Source organism: Lissotriton helveticus, chromosome 3_1 (genome assembly GCF_964261635.1).
Source record: "Lissotriton helveticus chromosome 3_1, aLisHel1.1, whole genome shotgun sequence".
NCBI lineage: Eukaryota > Metazoa > Chordata > Amphibia > Caudata > Salamandridae > Lissotriton > Lissotriton helveticus.
The window spans coordinates 956,131,454-956,145,934 of NC_136061.1; the positions used below are offsets into that span (position 1 = coordinate 956,131,454).

Sequence of the window (14,481 nt, forward strand, 5' to 3'; positions counted from 1 at the left end):
TAGGTGTCCAATTGGAGTCCCAGTGGAGGCACTAGAAAGGTGACTTCTTCTATCAGGGCTGGCTAGGCAAGCCTCACTAAAAAAGTTCTGTCTAGGGGATAAACGAGGTCCAAGAAATGAGGGCGGGAAGGAGCAAGTGATTCTGTACTCTTTCTTGGGGTTGGGAGTGGGTAGCATATATTCCTGTTGAGAGGTGCTCTAACGTTCAAAGGAGTATTCTGCAATAGTTCTTTCACCAATGAGGATATGAAAGGGTTAAGGGAAGATCATATGCCTCACTCTCCTTTCGACAGGTGCCCAGAAATTCTGCGCAGGGAGACAACACTGACCCTCAACTCTTGAAGAGTACCAACAAAAAATAGCCGCCATCACCTGTGGGGGCTGCTATGGAAAATAGACAAGATACTATATCGCTCATCAGTAGGGGGTTCCATAGAGTTGGGGAGGGGGGAGACTACTCCAGACATACACAACAAACTTCCTCAATGATGGCCATAGTGGAGAAGGACCGGGCTAAAAATATAAATTACACCTAGTAAAAGGGAGCACATACGGGTCACTCCACATCACAAGTTCACACCAACTCTGGTGAGGACCAGCGACGCGATGGAACCAAAGCCAAAGCCAAAGAAGTAATTGTGCAAAGGACGCAATATATTGAGGACAACTACCTTGCACATCACCCTACACTCAGGAAAAATGTGTGAATTTGCGAGAGTGCTTTGTAATAAATAGGAGTGAGCTTAACAATTCTCAAAGAATAATCTCACATGATTTCTGAAATACATATATACATACATTTGGTTACTGTTGTGGGGCCACCATTACGCTATTGAACAGCTGCTTAGTCTTTTAAATATCTTAATGCATTTGTTTAACAATACCCCCACCCTCAACACATTTAGGAGGATTTGGTCTCGTTCGAAACTGATATAGGTTGGATGTGCACGCCTTCCCCGCAAAAGTGCCATGATGAAAATTGCAGTTTTTCGACTGGGATTTTAAATTCTTTCTAAGATGATAAGAAATTCCACATTTTAATGGATTTGGAAAGCGAATTTCATCCCATCATGTCTTCTTTTATTAGTAGAGAAATACAGTAGATGTGAATGCAGCATATTAGGTAATATCACTGACAGGCACAATGTTACATTTGATTAAATCAGTCTTCAGTGGGATGGGGGTGGAGGAAGGGAAATGAATAAGGAAATCGTGACAATAATTTATTTTAAAAAAAGAAAAGAAAACTATTCTTCTTCTTCCTATTCCTCTTGATAAGACTCGCTGCTGTCTTCCAGGGCAATGCAGGCTTGGGGAGCGCGTCTGTAAATGGGCCTCTTGATGCCCTCTTCCGTGACACCCCTCCTGCCGAAGCGTCCTACTGGTCGGATACCACGTCCGGTGTACCAAGAGGGGTCGATGTCTGGATCTGCAAGGGGTAAAAATATGGCATATTTGGAAATGTTGCAATGTGAGTCTCAGCTATGTACAGCGCAACAGAAATTTTTTTATAAGTGAGACATGCATACCTCATACAACTTAGATAGCAAAAAATGCACCTGTATGAGCTAAAAATGTAGCTCGCAGGAAGGTTTATATTTGTAGTCATAAGAATTCTTAGCGCCCAATTCAGAAAGGTAAAGTGAGACGAAAGTCTAACTTTACGTCTTTCTGTATTCACGAAGGGCATTTACTACTCGTAAATGTCCTTTGTGAATACCAAAAGTCTAACTTTACGACTTTCAGTATTCACAAAGTTCGACTTTCCTCTCAGTTTTCCTTTGTGAATTGGGGCCTTAATTTCTAATGGAGCGTTATGGTGTGGAGTAGCATAATAAGGTGTGGTGTCGGGTGATGCAGGGTAGTATGGTAGCGAGTGGTCCTGCATGTGTTGTCTCTTACACTGTGGAGTTCAGTATTGTGATATATGTTGTGGAATGTTGGTGTATTTTCAACTGTGTTGTGGGGTTTTTGGTGGTGTCTTGTGGTACATGTCATAAGGTGATGGAACATGAGGTGCTGTATGATCTTATAGGGTGTGCTATCAGAATACTTGAGCCCAGATTTACTAACATTTGACACAACACGACGCAGAGAGACAACTTGCTGCTGTGCGTTGCGAGAAATGGAGAGAGCACGAATGTGCCATATTTACTTATATCTGGCAGCCGCGGTGCGTCCTTTGGGGCGTAGGGTCGTAGCCCCACTAAGCCCTGGACGCACCGACCGTGGCACTGCAGCTAAGCTTAAGCCAGCAAACATAATTACACACTAATTCTATCTTCACAAATTAGCGCCACGCGCAGCGCGGGAGTGACGACACGGATCATGTCAATGTAATGGTGCGGTCGGAGTGCACAGGGGGTGGGGGGGGGGGGCTGCTGGTCTGCTGCAGCTGCTTGAGTGACAGTCTGCAGCAGGCCAGCACTGTGCGCATGAGACTACCGGGCTGAGACTTGCCCGCGCATGCGCCAATGCCAGCAAAACACTTTAGGCATGTTGGAGGGGCCGGGGGTGCGGCTTCAGCCATACCGGGTTTTCAAAGGCTACCCAGGGCGAGTACACAGTGTGCCCCCCTAGCCAATCCTGGTGCTGCATGCAGCGCCAGGATTGGCTGGTCCACCGCGCAACATCCATTATTGGATGCCGCGCGTGGGTGGGCGGGGGCAGAGTGGCGCGACCCCGGGCAGGAGGAGAAGCAAGCAGACCCCGGAGAAAGCCCCCCAGGCCCGATGTGTGATCCCCCCCACAGCCTCCCGGTGCCAGTCGTCCCTGGAGGGGCTGCGAGACTCGAGGCGCAGCAGGAGCCGCTGGCAGAAGTTGTGGAAAGTTTCCAAGAAGATGCCGAAGACGGTCACGGTGAGTGCTGTGATCGGGAGAGGGGTCCTGTGAGAGATAGGTTACCGCATCAGAGTCTAATAGGGTATCTGCTGCATACAAGGTGGCGTAAAAAGCCTCCAAGTCATGGGCAAATTCCTCACCCCGAGACCGCAGGGAACCCGCCAGGTACCTGCAGTTCAGTGATCCTCCGGTCCACTGCTTGAGCTCTGAGACGATGTGCCAGCATGCGCCCTGCCTTTTTGACCCCAGCTTAATATTTCTGTTGTACCCTAAGCCAGCTGTGTGTGGTGGTTTTGAGAGGGAGAGGGCACAGTTTGGGGACTCTTGTAAGGTTAGGGTGGGTGTTCAAGAACTGCACAGGCCTCGTATTCCGAGGTGTGGTGGGAGCTTGACTAGGGAACGTGATATTTTGCCTGTCATGTCACGTTATTGCACATTGTGAAGTGTATGGTTCCCATTTCATCTGCCCTTCGATATTTAGGGTTGCACGTCCTCCCCTGCCTTGCCTCTTTAGGATTCCAACGGAGCCTTTCTAATACACATTTTAATACCTACAAGATGAATTTGCTCTCCTGTGATAAATCAGGAGACGGTGTTAGCCAGTGTTTGAATGCGCGCAGAGTGAGTTTCACAAAAATTATTCTACCCCTTTAGAGCGCAGAGCAGGCCGGTAAGAGGCCCGCTCAATCTTAAAATGTTTTATAACCTCCTTGGGCGCGCAGTTCAGCTACAACTACCGCTCAACATCCTAAACTGTCATCTCCATCTTCTTGCAGCATAAAAAGGATTTTTCCTATAATAAAGACTTTTTAATAATAGCCATAATGTAACTACAGAGGTCATGGACGTCTTGAGATAACTTCATTGTGACTAGCACCTCGCGCCGCCCTGGGGACATGTTTGCCTCATAATAATCACCCTGTCAGTCTTGCTTTGCTAATTAGAGTCAGAAGTCTAAAGGTCAGACGCATGTGAGTCACAAAGTTGTCATCTTGTGCTTGAACTTGGCTTAGTCTCCAAGTCTACAATAAAACATACCAGATGCGCATCCGCGGGTTTTTCGTGTGGTCCTTACGCAAATAGATTGGTTTGCACGTTGTAAGTTAGCAGAAACCCAATCATATCATCTGGTTCTTTTTACTGGTATTTACCGTTTTCAGTAAAGACAGCACCTTTGGTTTCCCCCCTTATACATTCTAGCAGGTCAAATATGATGAAATGTAATGGAGCAGAAGACCCAGGAAATACCGGGACATGTAGAAAGCACCTAAATCTGCATGTTGTGCTCCATTTTTAAGGGCACGACTCATTATCGGTGGCATTCATCCTAAGCAATGTTTCTTCTGCCCAACCCATATCTAGTGCTTGTAGTGGCTTCCGTGCTGCCGTTAGCTGACAGCGAAAACTGCATCTGAACCGTATTGGGTGTGAGAGACTTCCAGTTCCTTAACCTAGGTTTCTAATTTAAGCCGCTTGGTGTGTCGATCCCTATTTTAGCCTGTGGCTATTGCAATAGAGTTATTTACAACAAGGTGTGGTGATGGACAGAGTCTCTGAATTAAGCAGAGTACTCTCACCCAGTCAAGAGATCAGGGCTAGATCCAACACCGTTTTTTTTTTTATTGCAATAGAGTGGCACACTCAACCACCTTTATGGTCTCCCGTAGGGTAGAGACAGAGCTGCCTGATATTTTGTTAGTCTGTGGAAATAAGGTTATGGCTGCCAATGAATCTGTCAGTATGTGAACATAGGAGTTAAGTATTGAGCCAGCAGATCTTAGGTGCCGGCGAGTCTCTACATGGCTCATATTGTAGTATGTGCGGCTGAAAAGAAAGTATATCCAGTGGACGTGGGATGCATGTACCTCCATATATTCCTTAGACTAGCTTCCCCCAACCACTGTCTAGTGGCTGGAGTAAGGCCACCAAACTGACTCACCCGTGGTGTGGACGTATCCCCCTGATCATCCATCATGATTAGGGCTCCTGGTTTTATGGTATTTATTTTATTAACATTTCCGTCTGTATTTATCCATATTTATTGTTTGCCTATATAACTGATATATATTTCAATGTTTATTTTGTGCTTTGAGAATAAATGGAGCCGTAAAATTGTATATTTCTGTGTTTATTTAACTCTTGAACATGCATACATGGATGCCTGTCACAATTTAGCAAATTAAGCAGCCATGTATAACTAAACACTACACTCATAAGTACATATTAGTGTTATACTACAAAAATATGTTAACATATGCCTATTTAAGGAAATCTCATCCTGTTTTTTAATTCCCCATGATTTATGTATGTTTAGTGCTAGGAGGTCCAAGTCTGTGCCAGAAAACAATGTGAATATGTACGTAAATATTTGAAAGTTCCATCACTGACAGTATAAGATAGGTTGCATTGTCAGAAAGTTTGAAGTGATGCCATCAATTACAGCCAAAACCGGCGTAAACGCAATTTGACCAGTTGAGCACATTTACATTTGTTTTAGGCAACCAGACTTGTTTAGCTGTCTGCCCCTCCCTCGGGCTTGTTGCAAGACTAAAATATACCCAAATTGCCACTCATAGTGATTGTGTCTGACCAGTCCCTGTGAATTGTACGCCTTCTTAGGTATTTTGTGAAAGTGTTTTATTTTTTTAATAGCGCATGCTACCTATATTGAGTCTTTTTGAAGCTGCCTACATATTTCAATACAACTCGAACATGGCGGTAGTAGATAGTGAGACCTTTTTTTTTGGACCTGGGACATTAGGAGGTTACCTGGCACTATATGTGGTGGGCACTGCTAAGGACGGCAGGACGGCACTGTTCAGGACGGCATTTGTTTTAGCACTTTGTGAAAGCTGATAATCTAAATCATTGCGACTGACATGCCTTTATTTAATTGCCTCAAGCTGTGCATGGTGCGAGCGTGAGCCACACTGTTAAAACATGGTATTTCAAGCTGGTATTTATTTAAAGTCTTATAGTCTGAATTCAGTACCTGGGCATAATAGGACGGAATGTATGAAGCTCTGTGGTTATACTGAATAAGCAGCTACCTATGTTATGCCATCTATTAATGTAATAACTGCACTTTCACAATTGCTTTATTAACCTTCCTGCTTTCTCAAATTTGCTTGAAAATGCACGATTTTTCTTCAAAATTTTCTTGGGGTGGGTAACCCCCCAAATCCCCCTTTTGGGGTTCGGGCTCGCTCGCTGTGCTCGCTCGCTACGGTGCTGTATGCAAATCACTTTGCGCCCCACCACTTTCAAATGTCACACACCGCCCCTGATATCTGGTGCATTCCTGCACTCTCTGTGAACTTTCACACTGAGTGCTGCCTAGCACAGACGCAGACACCCTTGCGCCATGGTGCTAGGGAGCCTGCATTACAGGCAGGATTTTTTTGTGCAAGTAGAAACACCTTCCTGCACAAAATCAATCCTTAGAGGCATTTTCCTCTTTCTAGGTGTGATGCAGAATAAGAAAATAAGAAGGACAAATAAACAGCTACTACTGTCAGATACCCCAGAGGGGCAGCATAGGTTGCAAATTAAACAGAAGGAATACAGGGATATAGCCGAGAAGAAAGCCAGAGCACATCACAGTGCGACCTTACATCGACTCTACGAAGTGGGTGACAGGGCAGGCAGGCTGCTGGCGTTGCTAGATAGAAGAGAACACACTTCTAGATGGGTATTCGAAATCACTTCAGGAATGGGGGAACAAATTAGAGTCCGACAGGGAATAGCGCAGTGCTTAATTTGTGCCTTTAGCACCGGCACTTATTTTTCAGGGCCGGGTCTACACCTGAGAGCCACTGCCAACTCACAGCAATGAATGAACTGCATGCGTTATGTCACTGTATAAATAATTGACTCACTACACTGTAATTCACACTATCACAGTCCTCTGAGTCCCCGGTGAAGAGTGCTGCGGTGCCGATAATTAATCAACATCCGTGGTTCCGTGAGAATTTGACTTCAGTTCAGTTTTGCTGTGGGCGGGCGAATGATTGGGCTGGATTTGGTTAGGTGGGGTAGGGGCGGCAGCAGCGTGCGTGTGCGTAACTTTTTTTATTCCAACGCCTGCACACACGCACGCACGCACACACACTGCATGAGTCTCCGCCAGTTCAGCATGACGTATTGAAGAATTCCAATCACCCTGCATGTCGAGTTGGAGTGTATGAGAAGGAAGCCTAATAAAGGAAGTGCCAACAGTAACCACGTAAGTACCCAAATTAACACTGCTTTTTTCTTGAGCGCAGTGTGACAGTCACGGCGTTTAATAAAGTTAAACAGACTTCGGATCCGAGCAATTATGCCTTCGGCACAGTGTGCAATGTTCAGGGCCTGGGGGCTGGTAGAAAGAGAGGGCCTTCCCCTTTGGCATTAACCCCTTTCATTCTAATCATTGACATGGTAGAATTGACTGTTGACTCACATGAAATGCTGTTTTTTTCCGTGCATATTTATCTCTTTCAGATATTGTTTTTTCAGTATTTTAATAATTCCTGTTCTCTATGGTGTGCAATGTGGCGCACGCGCACCTGTTAAAGGTTTATTTCCTACGTAATCAAGCCTCATGCTTGTGATTCAAGTTGTTTGGGCAGTGCTGTGCTTTCGTCATCCGTGCATAGCTGGTCTCTTTTTGAAGTATCTGTGCAGAGCTGAGAAAGAAGTTCCTCTGTCTCGCACTTCCCAGAATGTGGGCGAACCCCTCGCCCAACAGGCGCGAGCCTGCTACCATAAAATAACCTCCGTCCTGCAGGGTCCTTACCCAAACACCGACCCCAAAAGGGGACACAACGAAGAAGCGCTCACATGCGGCGCTGCCACCTCCCCACAGTCCTTTGTTTATTATAATTACCACGGTGCCCGGCGGATTTTGGAGGATGTGGCATTGGTGGGTGGCTGGAGTTGCCCTATCTAGTGACCGGAAACAAAGGGGAGGCAGGCACTTGGAGGGGATCAAAGCGGTGCAGAACTCTCGTAAACGTGTGCGATTTAGAACTGTGGAGTTGTTCTGTTTTAACTCAATGCAAGGTCAAAACACGGCAGCATGTGCAATATTTATGGAAACTTATCAAAGGGCCAGCGGGATTGAAGAAGCTGGTGGAAAGCGAGGGGCACTGACATTCATGGGAGTGATACTTCCCCAACCCAAGCGACCTATACAGCATTTCATTAAATATTGCGTAACACCCGCCAGTACTGGAGCAGTGCTCATGCTTTATATTCTAGTTAGCACAAACAGTATTCACTCGGTATTTTCTTTTTTTTCATGCTTGATACAGGCCAAAATAACTGCTGTGCCAGCAGCCAATCCCGTCTGTGGAGCAAGTCCCTGTGAATGCCACTGGTCTCAGCAAAACCCTGTTCACGTGCCACCTGCTGCCGTGGGCAAGTTTTTCATTTTATTTCTGTCCTGTCGCAGTCCACACACGCAGTGCCTGCTGTAGAGGTGAATTAGGATGTGCTGGCAGTGTTGCCCCTTCTCTGTGCCACGGTGAGGTAACACTGTGACACCAGTGTTTAATTGGTCTCATGGCCAGCTCAAGGGCAGTACCACCAGAACCACCAAACCGGGTGCTGATTTCAAGGAGCGCAGTGTTTGTAAGTTTATTTTAATTTTAAAAGCTTCTGCTGCCGGGTTCCTGGTCTCCAGCAAATTTCCAGGCAACAATACAGATTTAAAGAGAACTCTGTGATTAATGTTCTTCCTGGAGAGCGATGGGAATTGCATATCATAGAGGTTTTGACTCCTCATTAGGTTGAGGGTTAATATGCCATGCAGATGAAAAGTGCACATAATGTAAATAGGTCTGTGGGTTACTGCTTCTCTTAGAGACATAATTTTGTTACAGTTTATAAGTTAAAAATCCAAATATACAACAGTAAATTATTAACTGTCATCAAAGAACTGCAAGCACAGTTGAAAGTATAGGTTAGAGCATATATTAATGTTGCAAAAAGGGTTAATTGGGTAGGAATTAATTCTTATTATTAAAGAGAACCCCCAATTATGGTGTTCCATTGTCAATTATGAGGTTGTGCTTCTCCAGATCAAGCAGTCTTAAACTATACTGTCTAACTGTAAGGACGACATGTCGCTCCGACAACTTGTAGTCCTTTGGGCCTGGCCTATGTACAGTTCATATACAGTGATTTACATACGTAGGATTAATTGTGTGGGGACCCACTGTGGGGACCCACTGGAGGAAGTGGGTGGAGCCGGAAGAAAGTGGGTGTGGCCTCCGACAAATATTTGAGCACCTGTACTTCATTTTTTACAAATTAAGCACTGGAATAGCGGACACATTTGCAGCCTACTATCGTCAACTATACACGTCGACAATACAGATTACCCAGATCGAAGCACGGTACCTGTTGTCCACTCTTAACTTGCCCTCCCTCGAAGAGACAGACAGAGACAGTTTAGAACTAGAGGTTACAGAAAGCGAAGTGATACAGGCAATCAGGACATTGAAAACGGGTAAACCGCTGGGCCCCAACGGCCTGCCGATTAAATTATATAAAGTAACAGCTTCCACTGCGGCTCTGTATCTATTACGGATGTTTCAGGAAAGTGTCAAAGCGGGGACGCTGCCAGAAAGCCAAAGACTGGCTAATATTGCTGTAATCCATAAAGATGACAACCCGCTAGAAGACTTTGTTTCATACAGACCGATATCTCTACTTAATGCAGCAGTGAAGATTTTAGCTACAGTTCTGGCGACCCGCCTGGCTCCGTTGATGCATAAGTTGATTCACCCCGACCAATCAGGATTCATGCAGAGTAGAAATACCGCACTCAACCTAAGGCACCTCTATGGAGTGTTGGGAAGAGCCGAGAGCATCAGGGAAGAGGCGATTGTAATGTCACTGGACGCTAGGAAGGCATTCAATATGATAGAATGGCTCTTTTTATTCGCGGTCCTAGAGAGATTGGATTTTGGGGACACATTTTTGACATGCATCAGGGTCCTGTACTCTGAACCCCTGGCACAATTGGTGAACGGTGGACGACCAACAGTTTTTAAAATTCACATAGGAACTAGGCATGGATGCCCGTTGTCCCGTTGATATTTGCCCTGGTATTGGAACCTCTGGAGGTGTGGATACAGGGCGACCCACTTATCAGAGTGCTTAAATGGAGAGCAGATTGGGAAGATAGAATCTCCCTCTACGCAGATGATATTCTCCTCTTTCTGGCCAATCCTTACTCTTCCATATACAGAGTGCTTCACATATTCACCTTATACCAAAAACACTCAGGGTACACTATAAACTGGGCTAAATCATTGATATACATTCTCTGGGGTGCCTGGCTGTGGCTCCCCAGAACCTGTACAGCTCGTGTGGTGACAGAAGGATTTAAATACCAGGGAATCTAAGTAACTAAAGACCCAAGAGTGTTCTAGAATCGCAATTTAGACCTCCCACTACGCCACCTACAGGAGGATGTGCGGCATTGGAGGACATTACCTCTGTCATTATTAAAGGCTGCCCTATATAAAATAATGGCACTTCCCCGATTTGTATACTTATTGCAAAATACACCATACCTGGTCCCTCCTGAGTACTTTACAGCATTTGAAGCAGAGATACGGGCACTTCTCTGGGATGAAGGAACTCCAAGGATAGCATTAAACAAATTGACCAGGAGTTGATACGATGGGGGATTGCTCTTCCAGCATTACAATACTACTACTGGGCAGCGCAACTCATAGTAATTAACTGTTGGGTCCAAGTAGCCCAAGACGAGCTAGCCTATAGTATGAATAGGCATAACATGAGACCATGGGGCTACTTTAGGGCCATTTATGGCGGGAAACAGGCGGCACCACTTATCACCTCAACATCAACGACAGTCAAAATATGGCACATGGTGTCAACAGCACTGGGGTGGAAAGATAAGATATCTCTAGCCACGCTACTATGGGACTCGAGAAGGCTGGGACTACTGGGAGGCTAAACAGGCTTGAACAAGTGTGGCCTGATCTGTCTCTCCCGAGTTGGCAACCTATGGGTGGGGGGCAAGATTAGACCCTTCGCTGACCTAGAGAAAGACAATGAATTGGCTCCCACAGAGACTTTCTGATACCTCCAGATACTGCAGACACTGCAACGGGTCATCCCACAGGACACAGATATCTCAGCCTCTTCCCCTTTGGAAGATAGGATCCTAGATGACTATTTAGACAAAAAGGCAATTTCATTAACATACCTGAAAATATTAAATAATTTCCCTGGAACACAGGATAAAGTGCATACCTGCGTTCTTTTTTATCGCCCACCGCAGTCCATGCCCCTTTTTCTTCAGGCAGCCGAGGAACTGTTGGCTACGCTTGTAAACAACTCTCGCTTACTGGTGTTGGGCGATTTCAATTTCTGGCCCTCTGACCCACGGGAGGATCCCCACTCCAAACAGTTCACTGATCTGCTCTGCAATCTGAATCTTTCCCAGCACCTACACTCCCCGACTCATATTCATGGTCACATCCTGGACCAGGTTTGGTCAATTAATTTGAACATCCCTACTCCAACCATCAGCCCATGTCCTTGGTGTGACCACTCCTTCATCTCATTTTCCTTCAACATTGTGGAGGCTAGTAAACTCCTGCTTCCTTTTAACACCTGGGCTCGAAATTGGGGACGAGTGGACATACCTCTTCCCTCTCATCCTCACGTCCTAACATACTTGACCTTTCCCCTCATTCCCAGGCCATCGCAATTAACAACTGGCTATCTTCAGCCTGCGATCAGTTGGCCCCTCTCAAATGCCTTAGGACTCGCCGCCTTCATGACTCCAATAGATGGTTTACTCCTGAGTTAAAATCTAAAAAGTTGGCTCTCAGGCAGGCTGAACGTCATTGGAGGATTAGGTACTGCCCTACTTTAAAATCGCTGTACTTCACTTTGCTACATGATTATAAGAAATCTATTTTTCAGGCTAAATCGGATTACTTTACCTCAAAAATTCTTCTTTCAGCTAATAAGCCCAAAGACATTTTTTCGATTGTCCACGACCTGTCCACTTCTGCAAGAGCCACCCTTTATCACTTGTTAACAATTCCCTTTCATTGGGGACGGTCCTTGACCTCTTCAAATCTGCTAAAATGATTCCCATCCTGAAGAAGGTGGGGGCAGATCCATCCTCTCCTTGCAATTTTCGCCCCATGTCCTTGCTTCCCTTTTTGGGGAAAATCTTGGAGAGTCATGTTACAGCTTGCCTTAGCTCCTTCATCGAGAACACGCATTTTGTAGACCCCCATCAGACAGGCTTTCATCCTGCGCATTCCACAGAGTCTGTCATCCTCTCTGTGTTGGATGAACTCAGATGCGGAGCTGACGCCAACTCTTCTCAGGCCTTGGTCCTCCTGGATCTGTCAGCCGCCTTTGACAAGGTCGATCACACCATCCTGATCGATCGTGTCAAGGGCGCTGGTCTCCGGGGATCCTCTCTGGCGTGGATCTCCTTTTTTTTGGAGAATCGCCAGCAGGCCGTTCAGCTGGCCGGATTTTCCGCTGCTGCCTGCCGCATCACCTGCAGTGTCCACCAAGGTTCTTCTCTTTCTCCCCTCCTTTTCAATCTGTACATTCTCCCTCTCATCTCTGCTCTTCAAAAATTGGACGTCACAGTGTTTAGTTACGCTGATGACCTCCAACTTATTTCTAACATCTCTTCTTCTTCTTCTGTCCTTAACTTTCAATCAGTTATGACTCATCAGCGACTGGATGAATTTCAACCACCTTAAGCTCAATCCTGATAAGACCGAGCTAGTGCTTACTGATGGTGCCTCCAGTCCCTGGTCCTCCTCTTTTTGGCCCTTTTCTCTTGCCCCCCCCCTCTCCCTCAGCGTCTGTCAAAAGTCTTGGTATTAGAGTCAGCAGTGACCTCTCCATGCACTCTCAAGTCAGTGCGGTGGTTTCATCTTGCTTTCTTAACTTACGTATCATACGTAAAATCTCTCGTTTCTTTTCTAATGCGGCACTCAAATTAATCTTGCTAGCCATGGTCATATCTCGTCTGGATTACGGAAATGCTCTGTACGTGGGCATCCCGGCGTACGAGCTTTGCTGTCTCCAACGTATCCAGAACCAGGCTGCCAGGCTAGTCAACAAACACTGCCATGTTACCCCGCTTTTAAAAGCTTTACATTGGTTACCTCTCTCTGAACGCTCTTTTTTAAACTTGGCTGTTTGATTTTTAAGGCTTTAGCCGGCACAGCTCCTGCCTTTACAGCCGCTAAACTTAAGGCTTACGTCCCCACCCGCGACCTTCGGTCTTCCTCCAAACACCTTTTGTGCATTCCCTGTTTTAAAAGGAAGAAACATGGCGGCATGAGTTTCTCCTTCTTGGCCCCCTCTTTTTGGAATTCTCTACCCCTCAGTATCAGGATCACTGCTTCTTACATGGACTTCCGCAGGGCTCTGAAGACGTGGCTTTTCTTGCAAGCTTTTGCCGAGTAGGCTGTCTCTTTACTCTCCACTTACGTCCGTCCTCAGCACAAAGAAACCGCCTGGTCTACTAGCGCTTTATAAATCTTTTAACTTTTTAACTTTAACCAAAGGAGAGGAGTACATAGGGAAGTTGGATGATGATGAATGGCTAGAGGCACTTGCGTCTCCTCGGGAGGTGGCTATACGGTCCCGCTTTAGGCTGATCCAACTGAAACTACTCCATAGGACATATACATTCACCACATTAGTTAAAATGAATAGAATTGGCTCAGCACTTTGTCCTAAGAATTGTGGCCAAGACGGTACCTTTTTACATCTATAGTGGGACCGTCTCAAGATCAGAGAATACTGGAACAAGATTGTTGTGCGCATACAAATGTTATGTGGCAAGGAGGTGGAGGCATCCCCTCAAGGGTGTCACTAAACATTTGGGGGAAAACTGACCTAACAGTGGGATAGAAACTTTGGGCCACATTGGGCTTTATGATAGCTAAACGCAACATAGCATGCAAGTGGGGGGCTGGCTCCGGACCTGTGTTTAACGACTGGGAAACTGACATGGACTGGTGCATGCAAGCAGAACGGGTGGTCTATGAGGGAAGGGGATGACCAAACAAATGGATGAAGATCTGGGGGAGGAGGAACGAGAGCAGAGGGATGCTCTGTCTGCCGGTCAGTGTTTACCAAAGAGGGGATTGATTCGTTTGAGGAAGACAGAGGCTTGAATCAAAGAACTAATTTCAAACACAACAAGTTACCTCTGACACCATAAATCACACTGTTTCTTTAACAATCAGAGTCCCTTTTATTGACCCTGTGTTATTTTTGATATTATTTTATCAAATTATTTGTGTTATTTGTTAATTAGGCATTCCTTTACCGTGTACATCACACAATGATTTTGTATTGTTTTAGAAAGTGTTTTAGAAAAGGGAAATAATAAAGACAGTTTTTTACATATACTCACAAAACATACAGTCAATACATATTTACATTTGTACACTAATACATTTAAATTCCTACCAATATTTACAAATCGCTAGAACTCTGCATTTATAAAAAGGAAAATAACCATTTATGTTTCTATACAACTATGATGTCCTACTATTTATTTACTGTGTCGGGGCTAAACCCAATGTTAGTCCAAAACACTTCTCCTGATTTTTGGTCCTGTTG

General features: G+C 45.5%; 1 protein-coding gene across 1 annotated transcript in view; it reads right to left on the bottom strand.

Moving 5' to 3' along the window:
• Window positions 1-624: 624 nt before the first annotated feature.
• PRLH (prolactin releasing hormone) overlaps window positions 625-14,481 on the bottom strand; it is a 94,083-nt gene continuing 80,226 nt past the window's right edge. Inside the window, exon 3 of the mRNA XM_078683811.1 lies at window positions 625-1,429. Coding sequence (XP_078539937.1) covers window positions 1,263-1,429 — 167 coding nt within the window. The 3' untranslated portion in view covers window positions 625-1,262. The remainder of the gene's footprint in view (window positions 1,430-14,481) is intronic.